Below are 26884 nucleotides of genomic sequence, written 5' to 3'. Positions count from 1 at the left end.
ATTTCTAATCTCTGCAGTGCAATTATGTGTCTTCTCACCCACTGGATTTACCCAAGCTCCACTCTCCCACCTGACTGCTGTGCCCTGACCTCTGCTCTGCAGGGCTCTTCTGCATGCACGCAAAGCCACACTGGTGACTGCACACACCTTGAAATGTCTTCCTTATCCACTGCAAGGGCTCAGCTTGGAGGAATATCTTTCTGGGACTTCCAGTCTCAGTTCCCACCCTCCGCTGCTGATCGTCTTCACTCACTGGATCCTCCACAGCACTGTACTATGCAAATATATACAACCCAAGGCTCATTTTGGAATAAATCAATCTAAATTAAAACAATGAACAAAAAGTACAGAAACGGATCAGGCAGTAAAGACATTTCTCTTTCTTTTCCCCTGTGTCTCTCTTTTTTCCCTAAGAAAGCTTGTTTCTTTTCTCTACACCTTTTTTTTTGGGGGGGGGGGGGAGGGGTGGGAAGCAGCAGATTGGCTTTTAATTTTTTTAAGCAATCTCAACAAACAGAAGCTGTCTGTTGCTATTCAGCAAAACCCACCAAGCAATGTTGGTAGCTTGGCATCAATTCTTGGCATGTCTCTTTTCCCTAAGTTGCTGTTTTTGTCTACATTCATACTACCTCCTTTTGGAAGACAGTATCATCACCTCTGGCTTTGGTATTACTCGCTTTAAACCACACAGCCAAAATAAGATACAGTGCCATCCCTTGCCTCGTACCTATGAAACAGCATGAAGCAATTACTGTGATGCTGGCTGCCTGCCCTCACCCTGCCTTGTCCTCCCTGTTCCCTTGGCCTGAAGGCCCCACAGGCTTGGCACCCAGTTCAGTGCCAGCCCTCAGTGCCTGAAGCGCTGGCAGGGACTGACTCTGACCCTGAGCAGCCAGACAACCTTGGTCTGTCTGAGCATCCATCCTGCAGGGCCAATCCCTTCTGCACTCACCAAATGGACACTGAGCTCTTTGGAAAACCTGGGTGGACAGCACCCATGAGAAGCAAGGAGAGCTGTGAGTTGTGCTTCCCACCTGGGGCCATGGGTGTGATCAGCTGCTGGTGCCTGGGGCTCAGGCAGCTTTCAGGGAAGGGAGGCATACCCTGAGTAGTCAGCCATACATCCCTGTGCAGTGACCCATACAGCTGAACTATGTCCCTCAAATGCCTTAGGATTCATGGGAATACCAGACTTGACATGGTTTCAAATACACCCTCCTGTGCTTGGTCCCTATGGCTATTATTTTTTTCTGGTCATTATTTTTTCCCTATTTCTCTGTAGGGATCCCAAAAGTACAAGATTGTCTATTTTGGCCTGTCTATGCTTCCCTAGCTCTGCCAACCAGTTTGCTTCATGGGCCTGAAGGCCTGGATTTTCACTGACCCTTTTCTGGAGCCCAAATGAGACAGCACCCTCAGGCCTCAGTGAAGAGGGCTCCAGAGGTGGATGGGTCTTTCAGCTGGTCACATCATACTGGCAGGGCTGACTGCCTAGTCAGCAAACCTCCATAAAAAGTTAACCCTTTACAGCCTATAGTCTCTACTGTAATCCGCCTTGCTTCTCTCCTTAGCTTTGGTGGACTCAGATGTCCACCCTTTTGCCAAAGCAGGCCCTGCTGACTCGAGAGCAGCCAGCTCAGCAGAACTGGCAGGGCCATGCACTGCAGAAAGCAAAAGGGGAGCAGAAATGGGTGGGAGGTGCCCACTGCAACAGAGGAGCTCTCTTCTGCACAGATAGGACACCCAGAGAGAGGAAAGAGGACTGAGAGGGTACTAGAAAGAAATGTGCTCTCTGTTTCCCACTCTGGCCATCAGACCCAAATGAACATCTCTTTTCTCCCTTCCCCCAGCTCCCACCCACCTGATGAAGGCATTAGTGACAGTACAGGCTACACAGGCTACAGCTAAATGGAGACTAGCTACGATCTACAGTCACACAGGGTCATTCTCCGATCAGTGCACGTTTTGGCAGAAAGGTAGGACTCCTCATTCTCCTTTTCCCTCCCACTCTGCTAATTGCTAACACACTACAGCTATAAATCTTGTGTCAACCTATTGATGGCTGTGACTTTGTCTTATCAGGCCCCAAAGACTGACACATTTGTTGCCCTGTGGGCAGCTCTGAATGTGCTGCTTTCTGAAACACCATATCTCCCTTGCCTAGCTCCCAGGGCATCAAGCTCACTACCCTGAGAAAGCCCCTACTTAGCCTCTGGCAAGCCCTCATCACAAAACTCCTATGAGGAAGACTCACAGGTTTTGCAGCCCATCAGTCTGGCCAAGCCATTTTGATGTGGACACTGGGTGCTAATCCAAGGGAAGGAGTTCATGTTCAAAGGGCTGAGGATGAGAAACAATGAAGGACAAAGATGGAGCTAGTGCCATAATTGTGACAGGTCCCTTTGAGGTTCAACAGTGGCCACCTTGCCCTTCCATTGGCAGATGTGGTGTGGAATGAACAAATTCTCTTTTTAAAGAAGAAAAATCCTTTTGAAAAGGCATCTGATGATGCAGTAAGGCCCCTGCTTTGTGACTGCCAGGTCTTGTGTCAGCCCATTATAACATGATGTTACAATGCAGACAGAAAGATGTGATGATGTGGCATCATCCCAGAAGACATTTCAAGGCATTTTGAGTGCTGGGCTGCAAAATAAGGAGAGCTGGAAAATTTGTCAAGGACAACTCAGCTGAGAGCTGAATCAGCTGGGCTCCACCAGCATTTTAGGAAAGTGTCTCATCAAATTCAAGTCCCATTTGTTTAGTTGAATGGGCTGCTTCTGAGTCTCCAGCCTGCCTGAAAGCAAGATGTTTCCACAGCAGCCAGCTAATGATAGCAATGCTTAGCAGGACTACAGCACTCTTTGTCTCAAATCACCTTCCTTTTAAATTAATGCTCAAAACCCCACAGGGCAGGGAAGTGTTACTGAGGATTAACAGAAATGAAAATTGAGGGAGAAAGAGGAAGAAGGCTGTGGTTCTGGTCATTGAGGAACAGCTTAATTGAGGGCTGAGGACTACATTTCAGAACATCAGCTCATAGGAAGAAAAAGGTCTAACAAAATTGTATGCCCAAGGTTTCTTTGAAGGTGAGCAGCAAAGTAAAAGCAAATGTGAAAAGCATCTGTGCTGAAGGCCCACAACAGAGAAGCTGGTAAGGGCTTTCAGAAAACAAGTGAGGCCCAGAGTATTTAAACTCTGCTTTCCCACTCTGCAAAATCCTCTTGGGGTGTCCTGGGTCACTGGAGATACACCAGCATTTGGCACCACAAATTCTTGGAGACTCCTCACAGGAGTGATGGCATACCAGGATGTCCTTCAAGACGATCTCAGGAGATTGGGGAGCAGTAAAAATATAACAGCTTCAGAGACAGAGGGGAAAGTGTTTTAAAGGATCAACTAAAGCTGTGCAGGATGGCCTTGGCAAGTTGATTAGGAGGTGTATTTGTAATGGGAATCCTGGCCTTGCTCACTCGCAGATTTTGCTTTATCATTTAGCTTAATGGGCTCCTAATTCAAAACCAGCTGTAAACAGGGCTGCTGTGAAAAAAATTAACACTGCCTGCCTGTGGAATTTAAGGATATATAATAAAAATAATCATAAAACCAAAGAGCCCTGGTTTTTTCATCAGGCAAAAATATTTGTCATTGAAAATTCTGCTGAAAAACAAGAACACCTAAAATTGGAAAATTCCTCAAAACCCTACATCCAAAACAGTCTCAGCAACTTTAATTTCATATCCAAGCACAAGTTTCATTTGCAATACATAAGATAATGGTGTTTAATTGGATTTATTTTTCCACAGTAGGTTCCCAATGGCCTACTTTACTCCTTTTCTCAGCTCCTTGAATGTTATTTACAAATCACTCTCTGGGATTTAATTTTAATGGTAGCTTGATTTCTACCTCCTTTTTCTTTTTTTCTTTTTTTCTTTTTTTTTTTTTTTTTATTTTTTTTAGGTACTTTTCTTTAATTGTATTTGTGGATTTGCCTTTTAAATAGGCAATTGTGACTACATCCTGAGCCTGAATAAGTTGCCAAGAGCAGAGCTTGATTTGAAAACAGCAGAGTAGTTAAACGGAGCATGTGTAACACGCAGCATTTATTGTTCTTTTCATGGGAGTACCTGCAGGTGCTTTGTTCAAGCAGGTGCTCTTTTGCAAAACAACATGGGTTCCTAATAACACTCTATCCCAAAGCTCTGTGCAGACATTAACAATTTAGGTCTCTGAGCAACCCATAAGTTGAGTGCATCCTCCTCATATGGCAGTAAAACAAAGATACTGAGGAGATGTAGGCCAAGATTTTTTCAAACACAGGGATTTGCTGCCTTATGGTTGATTTAGTTTCAAACACCACTTTCAAATGCTGTAGCCTGCTTTCTGGACATGCCTGGTCTCTGTGCTTTTTCAGAATGAAAGCGTCACAACCAAGCCCCAAATCTCATGTGGATGTTGGGACCATGCTCTCTATGCCTAAGGCAGGAGTGGGCAACACAGAGACAGAAAAAAAAACCCACACAGACCCTGTTTTGCCTTCATACCTACTTCTCTTTTGGAATAAAGCAGACAGTAACACCTCGCCATGTGCCTCTTTTCATGCTCTCTGCCTCAGATGTAGGATTATGTGAGTGGAAGACTTGGAGAGGTGGGACAAAAGCATGAGAAAACAAAGTGTTTCACTGTGGATGATAAGATGCTCAGCTAGAGTGAAAAAAATCTGGCAGTGTTTTAATTTTCAGTTTTCCACTTGTCCTTTTCACCGTCTCTGCAAAATGTTAGGTCTGCTTATGCTTTTGATCCAAAATGTGAACAAGTGGGCAAAGAGAGCTTAGGATGGGAATGTGTTTTAAAAGTAGGTCTGCAGGGAGACTGAACCTCCCTAAAGACTGTCCACACCTGGGTGACAACTCAATGTCCTTGCTCAAAGCTTGGTTAAAGGCTGTTGCTATTCAGCTGATTGGTTTTTTGAAGAGGGAGGGGGGAAAAGAAGGATGAGGAAAGTGAGCAGAAATGAGAAAATGACATGTAAATGATAAGGGAAAGCCCTTATTTTCCTGCATTTCTGAGCTGTTTTGCCCATGCCTAGGTCTGAGCGTTTGTCAGGATGACGGAGAATGACCCGGCTAAAGAGCTACTTCAACATAAAGCATATACTGACCTGGAAAAGGATTGGGGAGTGTGGGTAAAACTCGTTCTAAAGGGGGAAAAGAAACAATAAGCAACGTGCAGGAGAAAAGCCACTTTTCACACCAGGCAAGCAGCAGATACAAACCTGATGGAGTTGTCCATCCCCAAATTAAATGAACTAGAGTAGGTTTCATATACAGAGCATTTTGCTAGCAACACGCCTAATACACATCAACATCCCCTGGGACTGGGAGTCAGAGAGAAGTGATTTGAAAAACTAAACAAATAATAGCCAAACAGCAAGAGGGATTAAACACCTGCAGTGAAGGTAATTGGAGTTGATGGTCCATATCTTCCCTCTGACTTTCAAGACCACTCATGTCATCACTCTACAGCTCCTCTTAGCTACACCTCTGCCTGGAAGCTAGTCTTGGCAGAGAGGTGAGCTGTGGAAGTCTTCCATGGGCAGTTGTTGCCTACCCAAAACCTTTTCCACAATGGATTTCTTGCCAATGACAGCTCCCTTGAGGATCTGTGCATGGAAGCAGTCACCCTGGTGAATCCTCAAGGGTATTCTGCTTCTTTAGTTTTTGTCCTCTGAGAGGGACAGAGTTTTTGCAGAGCCTGCTGTCTTGTTTATAGGGTTTTTATAAAGTGTCCTTGCTATGCGTCACAGCAGGACTTTGATATACGCCACTGCTGGCTTCACAGTTTGCTTCTTCCACAAAGGATCCCAAAAGAATTGCACAGATACTGAGGGAAACCAGTATCAGAGACCTCAGTCTGAGGCTAACAGTAGTGTTAATTCTACTTCATACATGGTACTGGTGATGCACAGAGCAAGGAAGCAATTTGCCCAAGGTCAAATGCTGAACTGCTGGCAGAGCCAGACACAAACCCAAGAATACAAGGCCCCCAGGCCTGACTGGTATCACTGGGTCTCCTTTCTTTGCCTTCAGAGCTTCCTGGATGCCTTGTACTGACTGAGACAAGCTCCTACCCATGGACTGATCCATAGGTAGACATTTAGCTGCAACAGCTCATAGGTCTGGGGCAATGGGTTATCTCCTGGCTTACCTGCTAAGATCACTGCTGATGGACACAGAACTTGGCAGGATAAATCAGTAGGCCACTATTACTCTCTGATCACCTAGGCCCAGCTATTTGGAGGCCAATGCTCTTTCTACAGTATCCTTGGTGCAAAGACTTGAGTTTGTGTCTTGCTGGAGCTCATGAGGATTGAGCAGGTCAGGCCCATCCCTATGACACTGGCAGAACTCCTGCCCTCATGGTGGTAATGGAGTTGTTTGAATCCACAGCAGGCACAGCAGAGATCAAATACAAGTCTAGCCTGGATCTCTCTGTTTATGTAGCAACAGGGGACTATTGTTCTGCGAAAGCAGGCTGTTTGTGCTGACAAGACTTCCTTGTTATTTAGTTTGGTTAAATAACTCAACTCCCCTTTACCTTCTTCCTGCACAGCAGGCTGCAGGCTGCACAGCATAAGCAGTTAAAGCAAAGCACTACGGCCTCATTATCATGCTGCTTTCTATTCAAGGACTCTGTCTCTGTTCCTCTCTCCCACTGTGTGCTGCTTTTATTGCTCCACCCTGGCTCATTAGCAGTGTCTCAGCCTTGCCCCCTCTGACTGTCAGCCCAAACCACTTTCCTCCCTCCTGAGTCTCCCTATTATTGACAGCCTTGAGGAAAACAGGGGGTGTGCACCAAGAGCCACTAAGAGGGATTTCGGCCACAGTCGAGGTTCCAAACCCCAGCAGCCACCACTGTAACCAAATGCTCAGGGCACAACAAAGCGTGGGCAGAGTGGAAGGAGGGGTGTGCACACTCGTGGCAGGATACTAACAAATAATGACAAGTTAGAGGCTAATGCCAGCTTTTAGGAACATGCCTTGCTGCAACCAAAACTGCTGGGCTCCACCTGAAGGTGCTTGAATTGGCACTGTCTTGCCAGCTTCTGCTTCACCTCCGCGCTTGCTGATTCCCCAAAGGGTGCAGAGGATGCAGCAGGGGACCTGCTGATGTGGCAGTCTCCCATAATTGAGCCAATTGAGCCAGCAGGACTGCATCAGGATGTGCAGCACTGTGCTGCTGTCTCCTGTTTCAGCCTATGGGATGAGCTATCTCGGCAGGAGGTAGAGGACAACTAATTTGGAAAAGCTTTTCTTTCTTTTCTCTGCTTTGCTAGAATTCACATAGTGCTGCACCTGCTTATGTGTGCCTGTGGAGGGGCATGTGGGTTTGCTTCTACATCACAGAGGGCATGCCTATGTATACATATTCACCTACACACAAACCCATGTATCTGTGTTCCTCCAGCAAATGTGTATCTGGTATGTGTTTATACATATACACACACACACACACACACACGCACGCACACACACACACACACACACACACACACACACATATATATATATATATATGCACAACTTCTGTGTAGCATGTGTTAAGATACAAATTGTGACTTTCACTGATAATGCTTTTCATAGTACTGCTAGGTGAGTAAAACAAAAAGAAAACATGTTCCCTACCTCCTAATACACTTGGAGGAAGAACCCTTTTGTTTCAGTTGTGTCACTGCTTTTCACCTCTGTTGTTCTGTGATGGCAGCCCTGGCTTTGCCTCTCTGTCAGGTAATATTCACAGAGATCTGTACTACTGTCCCTTTTTTTGTGCTTAGGGGTTAAAAACCTTGCTCCCAGGCTTTGCAGAGCTGAATTAACCTACTGGCTCGCCAGTGCTGCCAAACATGGCCCTGCCTCCCAACTCTTCATACCCACAGATGTGTGATAGAGCTTCCACTCCTGCATGGGCTTTGGTGCCTGTTGAGCCCCGTCAGGAACTTGTTCAGCTCAGTACAATGAAAGAAAACATTTGGGGCATTTCAGGGAGATGAGCAGTAAAGCTCATTTACCTATTCACTGGTTTAGCAGGTTAGACAGCTTCAGTGGGATGTCCACTGTGTGGCAGAATAAGGGAAATAACAAAACCATGTGGCAGAGAGCAGGATGGGCAAAAGGAGTGGGGAGCAAGGAATGTCAGCAAGGTATCAGATCAGTTGTATCATCACACTGTACCTGAGTACTCTCTCTACAAACATACTCCATATTTGCTGTTGGAGACAGTTTCCTGGGTAAGTTAAACCTTTGGCAGGGCCGTATTCATGTTGTTGTAAACTCAGTCTCCAGGAGTGGGGGGATTAAATCTCACCTACAGCAGGCAATTCTGCTGCTACATCCTTTAAGGAAGATCACTAGCTATCTATTCATACAGCTCAAGGAGGCTGCTTTTGTATTTTAATGCATCTTCTATCTATGACATTCGCATCTAAGGCACTCAGTCTCTCTGAGAGTTTTTCAGTGCTGACTGAGATTTCATGAAATGGTAGCCACCAATTTTTCTCTATTGCCTAACTGTTCTTTCACATCATTTCGCTTGCTCCCTGTCTGCCCTCCACCTCAGGCAAAGCTGCCAGTAGCTCATTATTAACTCTCTGGTTGTGTCTTTACTCCTTGCTGCCATTCTTTTTTGTGCTGCAATGGGACACTGAGGAACCATCACTGTACTTACCTCCCCGGTGGGATGTTGCTCTACAGTGAGCTTGTTCTCTCTTTAAAAAGGAAATAAGATCTCTGATTCCAGGGATGAAAAACACTCCCAAGTATTTGAGTATCTGCTGTACACCTTGCAAAAACTTGGCACTGCTTTATTTTTCTGTCTGGGTGTGTGGCTGGGAATGTGCATTACCTGTTATTTCAGCTACGGTGTGATCACTACAGTATTTCTTTCATCTGGGCTTGTAGGTTTTTTCAGCAGCTTTCTTTATCTTTCTGAAGCTGGATTCCCTTCATTCATTTCCCCCCTGATTTCTTAACTTTCAAAATAGCAGCTGTAGTCTGCCTGAATTTTTTTTTTTTCTCTGCCTTTCCTTCTTCCACACTAACTAGAAGAACAGAGATTTCCTGGAACAATATGAAGCAATTGCACAGTGAAAAAAGTAGGGATTAATCAAGCAGGAAAAACAAGTTAGAAAGACTTCACTAAAAATCATCAAATCTCTCTCAGCTCCTGCACTTCCATTCTCGTGGCTCTTGTGAAGTTCTCTAGTGTCCTCCAGTATAAACAGGTCTTGAATTTCTAAAAAATTATAAACCAAATCAAACAACTTGAAAGAAAGTGTTCTTCATACACATCAAAAGGGGGCTAAAATAGGATCCTCACTGTTGAAAATCATCTTTAAGAGTTGCCACATTTCCTCATGGAACAGTTTACAGCAACTTTGCAAGGTTTCCCTGGGTCTCTCGCTGGTTCTGCCACTCATTTTATGACCATGGGTAAACCGCTTCTTCACTCTGTACCTTCCTACTGCAAAATGGTGCCAGCAACACTCGCCCATTTCTAAATTACTTGTGATATTTAAATATTCATTGCTAGCAAATCCTTTGAGATCCTTTGAGGTGAAGTTCTGGAGTCATGCAAAATGCTTCCCTAGCAAAACTAAGCCCCCAACTAAAATCATATGTGCATATATACATGATTGAATTTCATCTTATATTTTGTTTCAGTGATGCATTTCAGTTCATCTGTGTAACAGGAAGCAACAGAGAGGGCCAAATTTAGAATTCAGTCACAAATAATGGATTCTAAACTTAGAATTATATTAATATCAGCAAGAACAAATCTGGAGTATTTGAAAATTTTGTTCCAGATTGCTGCCTGAGGATTTTTTTTTAATCTCATGACAGTCACAAGACCAGGGTGAAAAGACTTTCAAAGTAGAAATTTGCTTTGTGTGCTGCAATGCTACAAGAAATCAAATATATGTTCTTTTATGATAATATCTGTTCTTTAAAAAATAGCTGCCACAAAATATACCCAAACTCACAAAAATTCAAGCTGCCATGAAATAAATCCAAAGGAGGTAAACAAAGAATGCCCATGGCTTTATCCTTTTCCTCCCATCTCTTAAAAATAACCAAACTATAACTTTGGTTTTTCTTGGTGAGAGCAGAAACTAGACCAAACTGCATCCTATACTGACTGCTTTACACAGCTTATTTTTTTTTTCTGTTTAAAAGGACATGCAGGTCATGACATGAGAGTTTAAATTCAATTTGGGACTGTCACAGGAACACTGCCATCAGTCACTTTTGTGTCTACGTGTTCATTTGTGTGAGTGGGTCATTTTGCTGCAGTGTATCTCTGATGCCAATAACACGTGGGCCAAATCTAGCCCAAGTTTTAGACCTGGAATTGGGAACTGCATTTTAAATACACCACAGTTTGTATGTGTGTGTGGATGGTAGGTGAGGGGCGGGGCCTCTCTTTAGGGTCAGGTTTGAATCAGCTGCAAAATTCAGAATCAGCAGGTAACTGCTCTAGTGCTTGGTCTAGTCCCAGCTTCTGTGTGTTTATACTTACTAAGACAAACTCAGCCATTGAAAGGTAGCAGAATGAGATCCAAGGAACCTTATTCCATATTTCATCTGTTGATTACCTTTCCCCCCATGGTCCCTATGGTATATCCCTTTAAAATCATTCTGTCTTTTCTCATTTCTGTCCCTTCCAGTTTCAAACCAATTTCTCTTTTTCTTGACTCTGTCACTGTTCTCCTCAGGCTCGGTGGCTAGTTCTCTCCATCTCTCTGAATTACTTGTCATTTCTCAGCTGTCATGGATCCTCCGAGCCCTGGCCTTCTGTCTACTTATTAAAGGGGCTGTCATTCTAAAGGGCTTTTTGTTTCCAGCTTTAAAACAAACACATTTTTATTATTTTAACAAAATCTGTCTTCAGCAAAGCCAGTCAATCAAAGGGCTTGACTGTAAACCTTTTGATTTGGTTGTTTGTGCTTCAAGGCAAGTATGAACACTTAGGTATCCAAAGCAGAATGCTGGAAGCCAGGTCATAGCTGGAGGTCTGAGGGGACTGGGTTGTCAAGCAGATGCCTTCCTTCATGAGTTTTGGCTACCATGTGCTTCCTGCACAGCCGTGTCTTTGTGAGAGCCTCCCTTCACTCTGTCCCGTACTTACTGTAAAGGTATAGGCTGGCATTTGTGACTCCCAGCTTGTTGGCAGCCACACAGGTGTAGTTCCCGTAGTGCTCCTCAGTGACATTGGCCACCATCAGCAGAGACTGGCTCCCCGTGCTCTTTATCTCCAGACCATTGGCGCTGTTTATCCTGGGAAGGCAGGAGAAGAGGTTTTTAGTGCAATGGCAGTTGTGTACTGGGAAGGAAATCCCTCCCCAGCACACAGCAAAGCAAAGTCATTCAGCCCAGCTGGCAGGTGAGGATAGAGGGAAGCAGGGAAGGGATGTGAGAGGAAAGAGACCAAAGAAGGAAGACCAAAGAAAGAGACCAAGATGGAAAACAGGAGGAGGGAATGAAAGGAATGTAGTAGTTCAGTGGGATTAAATGCCACTGGTAAATCAGTGTAGAACCAAGCAAAGACACGGGAAAGGGAAGAAGCATTTACCCAGCACTGAGTCACTCTGGAAGTGAACACACCATGGCCAGCTGAAGGCTAGTCTGTACTTGAGCATCATATTCTTAGTGAAACACACAGATTCTCAATATGTGCCTATAGCAATGCTGAGTCACCCCTGAACCTGGGCACCCTGTTCAGGGCTGGCTATCCTAAAATGTAGGGTAATAACACAACTTCTTAATGTTAGGTAAATGCTCAGGTAGAAGGACAGATCCTTTTTCTATTCTCATTTATTCTCATATGCAAGTCTGAGAGGCTCAGGTCACACAGGTGGGGGAATCTCATACCTCAGCAGCTCCTTTCCCTAGAAGAACACACCTGGAGCAGCATTACCTAATTGAACACTTATAACACCTACTTTTTTGTCTGTATCATGGGCTACTTAACATGTGAACAGTGTATTAATTGGGTATTGGCCCATAATTGACTTCAAGGCAGGAGCTCCCTCCTCTGCACTTCCTTCAGCATCCCCAGTGCAGAGAGGAATTGCCTCCTCCTGCCAGCATGACCATGCTGGCTCTGCTGAGACTGATGGGACACTGTGACTCAAATGGATTGTAAGGAGCAATTTGTTTGAGAGGAGTTGGGGAGGATGACAGGAGCCCCTATTCAATGGACTGAAGAAGAGAGGAGGGAGGAGGGGAGCTAAAGGCCTTACCTGGTATCATCTCTGTACCACTCGAAATCGGGCGTGGGCACTGCTGATGCCTCGCACCGCAGTAAGGCTTGTCGTCCCGTGGCCGCTTCATTGCTCTTGGACTCTGTGATGGTGGGAGGGTCTGCAGGAAGGAAACACGTGGTCAATCCACACACTTCCAGGTGGAACAAAACAGTGAAACTATGTCAGGGCTGCCTGCCTCATGCAAACTGTTTGGGCCACTGGAGACCCACAGCAGCTGTCTGCTGTGGCCCTTGTTCCCCCCTGCTCCTCTGCAGAATGCTGCTCTTTGAACATTCCCTGATATACAACATTAGCAGCACTCCTTACACGTGCTTCTCTTCAGCACTGCTGAAAAAAGTTCTGTCATAAATGCATAGGCATACACAGGCAAAGTTAAGGTTAATGATGGACTTCTGCAATTTATTAATATTTACCTATGGATCTGTAGTTCACATGAGCTTATCAGAGAGAAGAAGATGAGAGAAAGACTTCATCAAGGGTAAAAGAAGATAGCAAAAGTAAAGGAATAAAGTAAGAGTTTAACACTAGCGTGAAAATTATATTCCATACAAACTCTTTGCCTAATGCCAAAAATATAATAAGAAAGGACTGAGGCAACATGTATAAAACAGAAATACATTAATGGTTTCAAAGAGAAGAACTTTAGCAGAAGCTGTGGGTGCAACTCAGAGAGCTAATGTTGAGACACTTCCCTTAGGTGTCCAAGGTTACAAATCCTGATCACCTGGACATAGTGCTTTGTGAAAAGCTCCAGAAGGGCTTGCTTGTGACTGCTCTGCCTGAAGTTTGCCCTCAGTCCAGCACGCTGCTCCCACCTCTGCTTACTTTGAAGTCTGAGTGCTGTGCCATGGGCAAACCAAACTTGGAAAGCATATTGGTGTGCTCTGCTGGAGCTTGGTCTCAGTACTTGCTGGATAGCAGGTAGGGTAGGCACCAGCATCTTCAATCCCAGCCCCATGTTCAAAATATTAAGTGATAAGCTTTACATGTTAAAAGGCAGAATTATTTCCACCTGGCTGCTGAGAGGGATCAAGGAATAAGTGCCTTGTCTCTCGTCACTAATACTTGCATACCCTGAGATTACAGGGCTGCGGCTCAGACAGATACTTTGCTGAGACTCAAGTTACCATGAAACACACTCTGCCATCTGTATCTGTCCCAGAACTGAAAGGCCAAAAAAAAAAAAAAAGCAGCAAAACAGATTATGTCAGTCAAAGAAAAAGAATAATTCTGTCCGGAGAATGTAGGAAAGGAAATTTGTTTGTGAACACATTAGCCATCTCAATATGATCCCTTCCCTGACCTTAATCGGGATTTTATGCAGGGCTTTAGGGATATTGCAGTGCGCCCTCTAACATCATAAATATTAATAAGTTTACATAAATAGGATCCTACATTCAAAGGCTGTGGGTTCATGTAAATGTTTTAATTTGAAAAGGAGGAGGGATAAGAAAAGGATAGCAAAGGTGATTTTTTTAATGTTTCTTATTTGATTTTTTGGTTTGAGCAGTCTATCTTCTTAGGCAAACCATTCAATTTCATGAATCTGGTACAAGAGGTGAGTCACAGAATGAATAGGCATCTCTCCATGGTTGTAAGAAATGATTCCAGCAAGTGTCTGCTTTCTGGCCTGCTGCCAGGGAGCCCAGCCCCTCACTCTGAGCAGTCCCCATATTCACCACTTTAAGAAGTTGGTGTGCAGTGCTCTCCCGGGAGAAGGAGCAGGTGGCAGTCCCAAACAAACCAGCCTATTGCACCTAGGAATCAGCTGCTCTGTGTGTAGCTTTTGCTGCCTGGGAAGCCAGGGGTGGGTTCCCTTTAGCTGTTCTCCTCCCACTCTCCTTAGGCCTCAGTTTCCCTGTCTGTGATGTGCAAGGGCAATTACTTTGGAAGCCTGAAGGTGGTAGTGTGAGACCAAAGCAAAGTGAGATGCTTTCTCCTGCAGTCTGAGCTGACAGTGGTCCTCGGCAGATGATAAGAGATGGCCAAGAAGCTCCTGAGGTTGGACAAGCCCTATTTTTCATCCTCATTTTTCAAACTTACTGTGGTTTTCCCGCTTTATGCTGCTTGTGGTGTTGTTTAACAAAGCAGGATGAGGAAGGATGTATGCAAATATCTAGTTTTCTTTCCTCTAATAGGACTGTTTTTTTTTCTGCTTGGTCCTCATAGTCTCTTAGATTTATTTCCCTTTCTTTCAAAATTTGTCCTTAAGGAATTTTAAGTTGCTTACATTACAAATTACACCACATATTAACATCACTTTTTCATATTTTTCAACAGTTAAAACGTTTAAGATCTTACCGTAGCATAGTTATTATGTGTTGAAACTAAATCAAAATCAAACATTCTGACTTTATACAAACAATCTGTTTCAAACACATTAAAGCACCATTGAAATTATGTTTCACGGAAATGTTTGAAACTATTAATTGGTTCTCATGGAAAGTCTCCAGTATATAAACTCAGCTGTTTTTGACACTTGTATACTTTCAGCACAGAAAATCTGCTACTACAGTTCATATTAATGCCAAATTTGGCCCATGAGGCAGCTGATATTAAACCACTGCCACCCAATTTCTAAGGGAACTATAAAAAACTGTAGATTCGAAGGATGCTGCAGGGAGCCTATATCCTCAACTTCTAAGCGAGACAGAAAAGTTGATCTGATGTGATGGCTCACATGGGACCAAGGGAAAAAAATGAAGAGCAAGAATGGTATTAAAAGGTGCTATAATCACCTACAGTCAAATTAAGACTGGTATTGCCTGAAACCCTTGATGCCATCAGCTCTCTGCCCTAACCTGCTCCCTAGCAGTTCTTCTTGTGAATCAAGGCATGAATATGCACCCAGAATTATGTCTGTAGCCATCTCCAATTTCAATTTAAGTTAATATTCTGGTTTAAGTCTCAATTTAAACTGAAGAAGGTCGGGAGAGGACATACATCCCATTCATCCATCCTTGCTGCAATGTTATTAGCCTCCAAGCAAGGAAATGAAGCAGGTACATGGGGATAGCTCACTTTACATCACTCAAGTGCCAAATATAAGCCATACAAGTATGGAGGTGGACATATACACAGGCAGGATTAAAGAGTAACATCACTTTGAAATATCTTGTGGTCCTGTGAGAGAAGCATGCCAGCAGAGTGAAGTGGACATCTGTCTAAGCACATATGGGATGGGATCCGTGCCCCAATCCACATGTGTGGAAGTGAGCCACAGCTTACTTGGTGCTTTTAGGGGATTGCTGTATCCTTTGGCCAAAACCCCTTTCTGTATTGCACTGGTGCATGAAGGGTCTTTTAGACAGAGCTTTAAACTAATGACTTGAAACCGGCATAAAAGTTAAGTTTTTGCACCCTGTCATTAGCACGTGCCTCTGCCCCGTGTGCCCTGGCTGTGATAGCTGTGTAGGCACTGCAGAGATGGCTGGGTGCAGGCAGGCATGTGTTTGCTCTGAGCCAGCTGAGCCCTCCCTTATCTCTCCCCGCTGCCTTGGTGAAGCTTCTCTTCACGCTACTGTTCACCCGAATATCAATGAGTGAAAACAAGGCATTGCCAGCGTTTCGGAGGGGAGAGACGGGGGCAAATCACAGCTCTTTCTCTTTCTCCCTCTCTGTCTGTCTCTCTGTACCACACCTCCCCCAGCCTTTTTTTTTATATATTACTAGGTTTAAAGCACAAACTGTACCCTGTGGCAAGTGTCTGATTGCAGATATTTTTCTCAGCGTCCTCTCTTCAGATTGTATAATCCAAGCCCAGAAAGGCTTCTCTGTTTATCCTGAAGTAACCCCTGCCTGTGGGCAAAGCTCTCCCCATTGCCCTGCCCCAGCTGCTATGTACTCACAGTTCACAGTGACCCGGACTTGCTTGACGTCTGCTGAGGCAACTTCGTTGGCAGCTTTGCACTCGTACTTGCCCGACTGCTCTCGTGTGATCCCCAGGATCTCCAGGTACTCCTCCTCACCTTCAAACTCTCTGCCTGGGAGGACAGAAAAATACAGAGTGGTTCTGTTAGGCTTTCAGATTTAGGAAATTGCTATGGAGGAACAATCACAACATGGAGTCTGCAAACAAGCAACAGTCATGAGCTGTTTTAAAGTTATTTCAGAAGCTGCTGAAAACTGCAAATCTGGAAGGCACCATACAGGTGGTACAATCCATAGCATCTCGCAGGCTGCTGAGGCTGAGAAGCAAAATGTCCACCACGTAAGATCAGACTAAGTTCACTACTGTGATGGCTGAGTACTGCCAGAGGTTAGTCATGCTGTGGGTGATGTGCTGGACCTGGGGCTAGCTGGGTCCTCAGATGTGTTGTCAGCACCCTTTTCTCCTGCAAAACTGGGAAAAATATCTTTCTGTCTCCCAGAGCAACCACCACCCTGAAGTGCCATCGATCAGATCAAGCTACTGTTAAACACAGCCAAACTGAGAGAAACAAACCATAATTTGATCTGCAGAGACCAATAATCATCACGCATCCCTGAGCTACTGTACATATGAAACGACACATTTAAAGCGTGCTGCCTCACTTACACACTTTGGAAAACAGTGACTTGAGTGTCAGTCGGAGTTATGGATGGGGGCAGGAATCGGGGGAGGTCTGTGGCCCTGCTTTTAACTCACTGTGTGACCTTGAGTGAGTCACTCCTTTGCTCTCCCTCTGTAAACTGCGGCAAATAGCCCCCCCTCTCCCATCACCTCCTGGTTTGAGCAGGGCAGTGAGGTTAACCCATGTAAAACATATTAGATTCATTGCATGAAAATTGCCAGGGAAGCATGAAATATTAGGATTGGTATATCTACCCTATTCCTTCAAAAAGGAAAGCAAAATAAGTCACCTCCTGAAAAGAATCTGAAGCACATTCCTCCTCTCAGAGGGCTGCAAGCACTGCTTTGCAGCATTGGAAATGGCAAGCCCCAATTTTGTGCCTGTGTATGTTTAGAGAAATCAGCCCCCAACCCTAAAATGGTAAAAGACAGATTTGAAAAAAAAAAAAAAAAAAGTCAGATCACAAGAGCTCCCATTCAGGTTCCTCAGAGAGTGGTCAGATTTTCCAAAAAACTCTCTGCCCAGAATGGATTTTCTGCTCAACAGGTGCTGAGCACTTCTGAAACCCTGCCCATTTCACAAAAGTGCAGTTTTTGAGAGAGTTCAAATAGTACCTACTGCTCACCTTGGTTTATGGCACTGCATGAAAGCAGTGGCTAAGTCTGGTCTCTGGAGCTGAACTTCCCATGGAGCCACCTGCAACAAATCCCACCCCAGAGGCACAGACTTGCTGCAGTGTCTTGGCCAGGTCAGCCTGGCCACACACATTGGTGATGCCAGCTGAATGCAATTCCCTTCAGCATCAGAGAAGAACTTCAGAAGCTTCAAAATCTTCTCAGAACTCTGTCCCTTACATAATTATTTTGGTCTTTTTTTTTTATTTTTCTTTTTCACAGGCAATTTTCAGAATCATTCTAGGAGAAAACCACCCCCTGTCACAGAGACTCAGCATGAAAACAGTAGTGTACCTATTAAACTCATGTAAAGACAAAAGCTCCCCCTCTCTTTCAGCAGGGTTAATCAGCAGTCCCTTCTTCCAGCTCCTACCAGATGTTCAGGTAGCAAAAATCTCATTGCTATGTCTAAAATTTACAACTGCTTTGTTTTTTGCATCCCCCAACAGTCTGCTGCAGGACCTTCCTGCATGGCAGCAGCGTTTTGCACAAGGGAAGGAGGCAAAGTTGGCTCCTTCTGCCAGGACATGGCTCTCAGTCCTCTGCCCTGTGCTGGGGCTGATGCTGTGAAGAGTCATTGTAGAAGGAAGCAGAGTGGGTTTTTCACAGGTGTTTTTTATTGCTGGAAGTCATGAACATGTTAGGGAGTCCTAACCCCAGTAGGACTAGAATTATGTGAGTCTCAGAAATGTGGAAGGGACTTCAGTCACCATCTAATCTGTTCTGCAGTCCCAAGCCAGGACACATGAGTCATGTCATGGACACAGCCATCCTCTGCCATCCAGTGGCAGAGATTCTGCAGCCACTCCTGGCAATCTGTTCCTGGACTTTGCTGTCCTTACCACTGGAGCAGTTTCCTGAAATTTGACCTGAGTCTCCCTTGCTGCAATTTAAAGCTATTACTTTTGTCTTAGCCACTACAGACAAAAAGAACAAATCATTCCCTTCTTCCCTGCAATAGCCTTTTATCAACTTTTAAATCACTTAGTTCCTCCCTCAGTTGTCATCTTTTTTTTTTTTCTTTTGGCTGAACATTGCCCAGGTCTTTCAAACTTCCTCTGTAGGTGATGTTTTTTTAGGGTCTTGATCATTCTTGTTCTTTGCTTTTAGACCTCTCTGACAAGTTTACATTTTTCTGGATGTGTGATACCCCAAGCTGAACACAGCATTTCAGATGAGGTGTTACCGTGGCTGAACACAAATGAAGGATTGCATTGCAACTACTGCACCATGCTGCTGTCTGTGAAGGCAACACATTGTTTCTGGTTTTGCTACAGCAGGGATAATTTCTGTTGGAGAACTCTCCTAATTCCCAGATTTTCTTATGGCGTATTGCTTGCATTGCTACCTGCTAATAAAGCACTTTAAAACTCTCACCCCCAAACTGAGCTGACAACCAACACTCCTCTCCTTTCACAGCAGCACTCCCAGTTGGCAGGTCAGTGAGTTGACTGGAAAGTTAATCAGACATCAGGGAAAGACTCACAAAGAAAAGGTTAAAACATAATTTGCCTCTGTTTTGCAACTCTGCCTTGTTTATACACAGGGTTCATTCCAAGTGGGACTTGCTTCTCCTGCAATTTGCCCTTGTCACAAGACTGTCACCATAATGAAGACAGGGTTGAGGGTGACTTAACCAGCTCTAATGGAGTGGCACCCTCATTACGGGTGCTGTTAAGTCTGTCAGAGAACTGCATCAGTGGAGCTCCAAAGTAACCTACAAGGGTAGATACCTTCCCAAGGGAAGATGTTTTTGAGCTTCTCCCCTGCATACATACATGCACTTGAAGTGTACAGTGTACCATGTCTGACAGGAGAGCTTTCACAGCTACATAGAACCCTTGCCAAGACATGATGATCTGCTGGTTTGCCCAGTGGAGTGCTCTGGAAGTAACTGAAAGGCCGGACTTCTGTTCTAAAGGGCATGTCAAAAACATCAATAACCCATTTCAGCTCCTCATTCCCCTGCTTTAGGACACACATATAAACATAATACTTCAGGGAAAGTTTCTGTGACAGTCTTTTGCTGTATAAGTGGTAGCACTGTTCTTCTCTCTGCACTGGTGACCCTGAGCATCAACATTTTGTTACAAGAACTGAGCTGCTCTCACTTTCAGGAAAGACCCTTTTCCTTGCCGCCTTGTCCCCTCTAAGAGCACATTAACCATTTCTAACAAAAAGCATTTATATAAAATTGAGGTGTTGTAGTACAGAGCAGGGAGAGGAAAGATGTATCACAGTGTGTTAGAGAAATGTCAGGTTGTGATATCTTGCAGAGAGCTGTAGAGATGTTTTCACTAATTCACTTTGGCAGCCAGATTAGGTGAGTCATATTAACTCTAACCTCTAAGGCAAACAGGGTGGAGGGACCAGGAACAGAGCTTTATACATCGAGTGAAATTACAAATGTTTCTGCACAGGAGCCAGCTTTGGTAGGGAACTGATGGTTGTCACTATGCAGTTTATCAAAGCAGGGAGGGAGAAGGCTTGGACAATGCTCTTTGGTACCGATAACAATGAACATATTCTATTAGGTGAAAGAGGGACTGCCAACTCCTGGCAAGAGAGCCACTCCATTCCCATTAGGAGAAGACATTTGCCTTGAGCAGATTATCAAAGGATGAAATTCTGACCGTACTGCCAAAGCTTCCTTGCTGACAAGGGTTGTCTCCTGGATGTTCTGCCTGGTTCAGTACAGCCCTTTCTCAGTGAGGGTCCTTTCAGGTTTCCCTAGGTGGATGACTTCTCACTCAGTGCAGCTCTTGGCATCCTAAACCATCCCCTTGCATCGCTGCAGGCAACCTGCTTCCCTGCAGGTTTTTTGTCTTTCACATGTTCCTAGTTAGCTTGGTTTGTTGCTCCAGCCCCATTAAACACCATCTTGCCAAGCTGTAGCTCCTTAACTCTGTCCCAGTGAATCAGAAAGAGGAGCTTTCTGCTCTGGAGGCTGGAGATAGAGAGAGCATGAGCCCGGGAGGCTTGACAATCAAACCAAGAGGGAACGACCCTGAGCAGCGTGAGCCAGGCAGCTGCTGCTGCTTGGAGCTGGCTGAGCCTTTTTTTGCAGAGGGATCTGCGGCAGCAGCTTTGATGTGTGCAGCAGCAAGGCTTTGAAGGCCTGCTTGCCTCAGCCACATTGCCTATCCCCTGGCTTCCTAATTGGACCCAGTAAATAATGAAGCTGAACAGCAAATCTGCTTGGCTATGCTAGCCTGCTGGCAAGCAGCCTTCCTTTCCCCTTACCCTCTGGAAATAGCCTTGTACAACCCCATTGGCTCTGCATATTGTCCTGTTGCTGTGCACACCTGCCTGTGCTCTCATATAGATATGATATATATCTATATGCTATATTCTGTATTTTATATACTGTGTATTTTATTTGTTTTCACATCTATAAATCCACCTGTGTCTGCAGAAACACAGACTGACGCGTCCCCCAGGCATTTATGGGCCCTTCTCACCTCTACCCAAATGGCCCCTTGCACTGCCACGCACCATCACTCTTTCCTCAAAGGCTAAATGCTTCCTTTCTACAAATGACCCACACCCAGTCAAAATCCCACTTGTACTGTGTGCAGACAGCTCTTTCAGGTAGTCAGGGCCTGAAAGCAATGCATTCAGTCACATTCTCTACCAGAGAGGCCTTTCCCTTCATGCCCTAGTTTCTTACATCTCCAAAGGGGAAGCTGATCTCCAGAGGTGGCAGACACATTTTGTTTCATCTCCTCTCTTGTCCGTGCATCCAGCACCGGGCTTCTTCTTGTGCAGAGATTACTTTAGTTGTCTTATTTATTTATTTTTTTTTAAACACTGCTGTGGTCTTAAATTAAACTGAAATTTAGATCTGCTGAAAGTATCTGTTTGCATTTGGCATGTGGAGAAAGAGATCAGCCACCCTGCTACTATGTTTGTTTTCCCTCCAAGCATCTTTGTAGTTGTGAAAAGAGGGGAGCAGAATGGGTTATGCATCTTTGTTGGGCTTAAAACAAGATGCAAGGAGATAAAAAAGATTGGAAATCAATGGATGCCATTTGAAGTTTTTTGTGTGTAGCAACTTCTATTGCTGAACTGCAGGTTTTGTTGTCTCTGCACTCCCCATTTAGTGTTTGAGGTTTTGCTCACCTAACTTTCCTCCTTCCCTCTGCACCTTCTATTCCCTAGGAACAGGCTTCTGAAAGACAAAAATAGCTAAGGGAGCCTTTGACATGATTTTTATTGTTTTACCTCCAGCTGAGGGCTTTCTTTTTTTTAAATGCAAAACTTTGAAGTTTTCATTTATCAGTCCCTGTCTCCTCAGCCATCACAGATTCCAATGAGCTTGTCATTTTTTCCCATCCGTTAGTTGAAGAGGCTTGTTTTTAGCAAAGAGATCAGTAGAGAGAAGCAGATGGTGGATAAGCAAAGGGACAACTAGTGCTAGCATGCTACAGTAAGGAAGGCAGGCAGAAAACCTAGAGTAGGATGGGAAGTGGTGAAAACGGGGAAAGCTTGAGAGCAGACAGAAATATATGGAGAAAAAACAGAGGGAGAATGAAGAGAGGGAGAGTGGCTGGGAGAGAGAAATGCAAAAAAAAAAAGGGAGATTCTTCAGTGACTGGGAAAAAGAGAAAATGGTATTCAGCTACTGACAAAGAGAAACACATTGAGACAGAGTGAGTGAGAGAGACGGGAGGTGAGACAGCGGCAGACAGAGAGATGTACAGCTGGGAGAGGAGCACAGCCATCCCTTGTGTAAAGGGAGCCATGAAATAACAACTGCCAGAGGGACAGGAACAGAGGGGTCACATGTAGTAAGGCAGTAATTACTCTGTTTAAGCAGCAAGGCACAGCAGGGTATTTATTGTTTAAGCTGGCCTCATGCCTCCCATGCCCTCAGGTCTGTAGCTATTACACATAAACCAAAAAACTAGAGCAGTGCCAGGGAGGGCTCTGGCCTGGCTCTGGCTTCATGAATGAGAATGAGTCAGACTGGGAGGAAACACTCTGGCATGGTTTCCCCTGGCGTTCACCAGGACTTTGCTCATCAGCAATCACATTTGCACCTTATTTGCACCAAAACTGCCTGCCCTGCCTCCCGAGCCAAGGACAGTGCCCAAGGAGCTCCCTGGCTGGGGGAACACGAGCACCCGCTGGCATGACCAGGGTTAAGAGAGCCCGTGATTTTCATGGGCTCCTTCTTCTCAAACTCCATGCATCCAGCATGCAAACAAAACCCTCCAGGCTCAGAGCAGCTTTCTCAGACTGAACAATGTCTCTGTGCTCTCTCTCTTGGGACAGCACTGACCAAACCACTTGGGACTTCACCCATCGCTGACGGCTCTACCCAGGAGCTGGAAGCCAAAATCTGACAGCTCAGATGCAGTTTGCATTCCGGCTGTGGGTGCGTGTCAGCGGGGTTCATCTGCCTGAGGCAGCCTCAGCAGATCAGCTGTATCTCTGAATTTCCACCCCCTCTTTTCTATAAATGACCACTAAGGGTCATCACACTCTCTCACACGCAGCTCTGAGTCTGGGCATGGAGCAGGTGTGCAATATACGACTTCATCTTAGCAGCTGATTCGATTTTCCATTCGAAATCCACATATGAACACCAGAAAGAAAGTGAACCATCTCCCCAGAAAAAATCCAGACCCACTTCAGGTCAAAGTCCTCTGTTTGACCAGTGGTTTTCTGGTTTTCTCCTTTTCTTTGCTGAACCAGAAAAAGGAATAATGTTCTGCCTCAATTTGAGATACAATTTAAATCACATGATTTCATGTTAAAGAAGATCACTTTTTTTCCCCTCAAAATTACTTACTGAATTTAGCCCAAATTTGTTAACACTTTTTTAATGAACACAAACAACATTTTTTGGATAGATTAATTACTCTTGAACAGAACTTGGCTGTGAAGCCAATATATAAAGTAAATTATGAACCATGAGGTAAATTAAGTCATGTAATGTCACAACTACAATATTATACTCCCCAAGTGTTGCATACTGCAATGCAAATTATCATGACTATGCTACCAAACACCAAGCCTTAATTTTACTGCCAAGAAAATGACATATAAACATGAACAAACCAATAGCTGCACCATTTCTGCATCACAAAATTTTTGCCTGCTGCCTTTTGAAGGGTATTTTAAAACAATATGAGGTAGGAGTCATCATCAGCTAGATGAATCAATGAGATGCCACCACATCTTTGAGAGCCTTAGGAAGGCAGGGGCTAGTAACTCATCAGGGCTGTGAGGACAGTGCTGGAGCAGCTAACAAAATGGAGGCTGAAAACAGGTCAGACAAAGAATCACAGCTGAGGCTCAGGAGTTCTTCGATGTGCACCTGTGGATGGCAGCACACCAGTCTGGCTCCCAGCAGTGTGGTCAGCACTGCAGGGTCCTGTGCCCTCTTCCTCCACCACCTACAAGAAGAGGATGGGCCAGCACTTGGCCCTGGTAAGAGGAACATCAGGGTGTGTTTTCAGGGGCATGGGTGTGTAATCAATAGGTCTTTGTTTCCCACTGTGCTAAGCACAGGATGGCAATGCAAGCCAAGAGCTGATGCAGGGGACTGAGTTTTCTTGCATGTCATGGACACATATGAAAGGCATAAAATACAACAGCAAGCAGTCAACTTATTACAGTCTCTAGTGGCTCTGTCAGATAGTTTCCTTTCATTTGACCTCATGTACTCCTTTTCCTACAAAATTTCTTATTTTGGACAATGCGCTTGCACTATCATTGTTGTACAGTTTGAAGATAAGTTCCTCCTCACAAACACAAGACCAAAGAGAAGACTGACAGCAACAAGTCCCTTCAGGGGCAAGAAGCCTGACTGAACTGTATAATTTCTGTCCTACCAGTGCAGAGCAATGATGGACTACAATGCAGTCCCTAGTTTAATTCCACAAATCACTCTGTCAGCCCCAGACTTTAGGGAAACCTCATGTGACGGCACTCACTGGTACCAACTGTGCCAGTCGCTCAATCTAGGAACTATAGGCGTTGGTCTTTGTTTGGTGGCATCTTTAAAAATCCTTGTTGTGTTCTCTACAAAGTCTCTTGTGTATTATGTAGCACAAGATATGCTCAATATACTATTGTGCATGAATCAAGTGGTTTGCTTTTGTAGGCATCCACCAGAATGTTTCTCTGTTTTTAAATATAAGGTGATTGTTCCCTTCTGTCCTATGCTCACTTCTTGGGATGAGAGAGTAATGACGAACCTAGAACTTCAATCTAACTTCAAAATTTTTTAAAAATTTGACGATCTCCTCCTCCTCAATGATTCAACTCAGCCCACAGAATTATTTTCTTATATGTTTGAAACTTGGAAGAAGTCTTGAGAAATTACAAATTGGCAAAAATTTACTTAAAATGGGAAAGAGCATTAACGCAGAGGCTTAGGCATTGCTGTGGCTCTTTCTTTGTAAGCTGAAGCCAAACGCTTCATGACCAGATAACATGGCCCCTGAATCTCCTGTCCTTTTGCAAGATGGCAATTCCTGTAGTTTATCCCTGTTTTCATCGAGGCTACTCTGAACACCAACTTCACAAACAAAACCTAAAGACTGGGATTTCTGTATCAGCCTGGATCGAGCCACTCTGCTTTTAAACCGCTGTAGTTTTCAACTGAGGAAATGAGGTCAAAGAGTTAAGCCACCCCTTAGCAAGATTTACCCTTTCAAAAACACGCCAGAGTGTTGTGATGCCTGGCGCCAATATTTGTATAGGTGGATTAGCTTCTTGAAAAATCGTTTTGTTTGCTTTTCTCTTGACCCCTCTCCTTGCTGCAATGTTTCTCAATTAGATCCAACATAGTAATTTCGTGACACCATCCCCCATATCTGGTCCTGGTGGAAGAGGAAAAGGGAATACTTTGTGGGGAGCACAACAAGGGATCTGGAGATGAGACTAACTAGCTGAATTCAGGATTCCGCAGGCATCAGATACTGCCAGTTATCAAGGTGCGAATCACAGAGGTTTGAGGCAGGGTGGGGTTTGCCAGGAAGAGATTGTTTGGGCTCACACGCTGCAGAGACTTTTGATCAATTGGGCTGGCTCCTGTGATATTATCATCTGAGGTGCCTGCCGATGATTCATAGTGATAGCAGTTGAGATAAATGATTGCTTCGGTCCAGGATATTTAATTCTTATGCATTTAGCCACTCCCTTGCTTTCCAAAGAATAAAAAGCCTCTCTCAAACTTGCAAGGCAGTAGCTGTGAAGGAGAAGGAAGGCATTTACTCCATGCCTAATGCTGCATCTTGCGTAGTCCTACAGGGGAGTCAAGCAGAGAGGAAATACAGACACTGATTTTGAGGTCTTGTAGCTCCCTGATGCAGCTACTCCCATTGCTAGTGCGGCTGTTGGCCATCAGCACACTTGAAAATCCTGGCTGTGAAACAGGGTTTCTCTCTCAGATATATGGGAAAAAAAAGAAAGGAGTCATCAGAATGGAAGAAAGCAGAAAACTGTAAGTAGAAGAAACAGAGTGAAAACAACTCCTTTCTGATTTCTTACAGCTTACCCCGTAAGTTTAGGAAGGGGTAAGGAAGGGTCTGTGTTTGAAGACAAACCTAAAAGATATTTAATTACCTACATACCAACTTCCTAATACTTATTCTGATGATTACATAAAATTTCCAACAACTTGTAGCTGTGCTGGCATGAGCAGACCATGGCCAATCATGTCAATCAAAATGTGTCTCACTGGGCTTTGCCTCTCTGAATCCCCCTATTACCATCATGGACAGGAATCCATTTATTTATCTTCTCTTGACTCCCCAAACACATTTGATTTCTGTGGGAAGAGAAACGTCTTGCTCCAACAGAAGCCCAGTCAGCCAAAAAACACAAGAAAGCATGAAAAACCATCCGTGTTATGTTGAGGACTCTTTGGCTCCTTTCTGCCAAGCTCCTGGAGAGGCAGGGGTCTCATTAGAGTGCTTTGCAACTGCACACCTGTGAGAATTTCACTGGAACTGAAACAGCAGTTGCTCTAATTAAACAGCACAGAGCAGGCCACCTTAATCACTGCCATGATTTCATCTTTCTTGAGGAGAGGAAGAGGCATCAAAACTGATAAGAGAGAGGGAAGAAGGTGAAATGTACTGAATCCCTGGTTCCTCAATTTAAAGCACTAAGGGATGTCTCTCATCTCTGTAAAGATTAATGTGAGCTACTGATGGCATGTTTTATTAAATGGTTATAAAATAATTGATATTTGAAAGCAGAGTTTCCAAAAGCCACTAAATGCTTTAACAGGACAAGACCATTTGGTTTTCAATGGCATTTGTGCTTGTAAGTCACTCAGGTGCATTGGAAAACTTCACCTCTACCCTTTTATTCAAATC

At 44.4% G+C, this 26884-nt stretch overlaps 1 protein-coding gene across 3 annotated transcripts in view; it reads right to left on the bottom strand.

Annotated features, from left to right (window-relative positions):
* LSAMP (limbic system associated membrane protein) overlaps positions 1 to 26884 on the bottom strand; it is a 990094-nt gene that overhangs the window by 18561 nt on the left and 944649 nt on the right. For 2 of the 3 annotated variants that reach the window (XM_071433325.1, XM_071433324.1), the window contains 4 exons: positions 16168 to 16302; positions 12296 to 12416; positions 11182 to 11330; positions 5159 to 5194 (listed from right to left, as the gene is read on the bottom strand). In XM_071433325.1, coding sequence (XP_071289426.1) covers positions 5159 to 5194; positions 11182 to 11330; positions 12296 to 12416; positions 16168 to 16302 — 441 coding nt within the window. The remainder of the gene's footprint in view (positions 1 to 5158; positions 5195 to 11181; positions 11331 to 12295; positions 12417 to 16167; positions 16303 to 26884) is intronic. The other variant, XM_071433326.1, reaches the window with a different exon arrangement.

This window comes from Agelaius tricolor, unplaced genomic scaffold (genome assembly GCF_023055355.1).
Source record: "Agelaius tricolor isolate 1412-34295 unplaced genomic scaffold, bAgeTri1.0.p SCAF_9, whole genome shotgun sequence".
Lineage (NCBI taxonomy): Eukaryota > Metazoa > Chordata > Aves > Passeriformes > Icteridae > Agelaius > Agelaius tricolor.
Note: the sequence above shows the minus strand (reverse complement) of the source record. Positions and strands in the feature narration are given on the sequence as shown.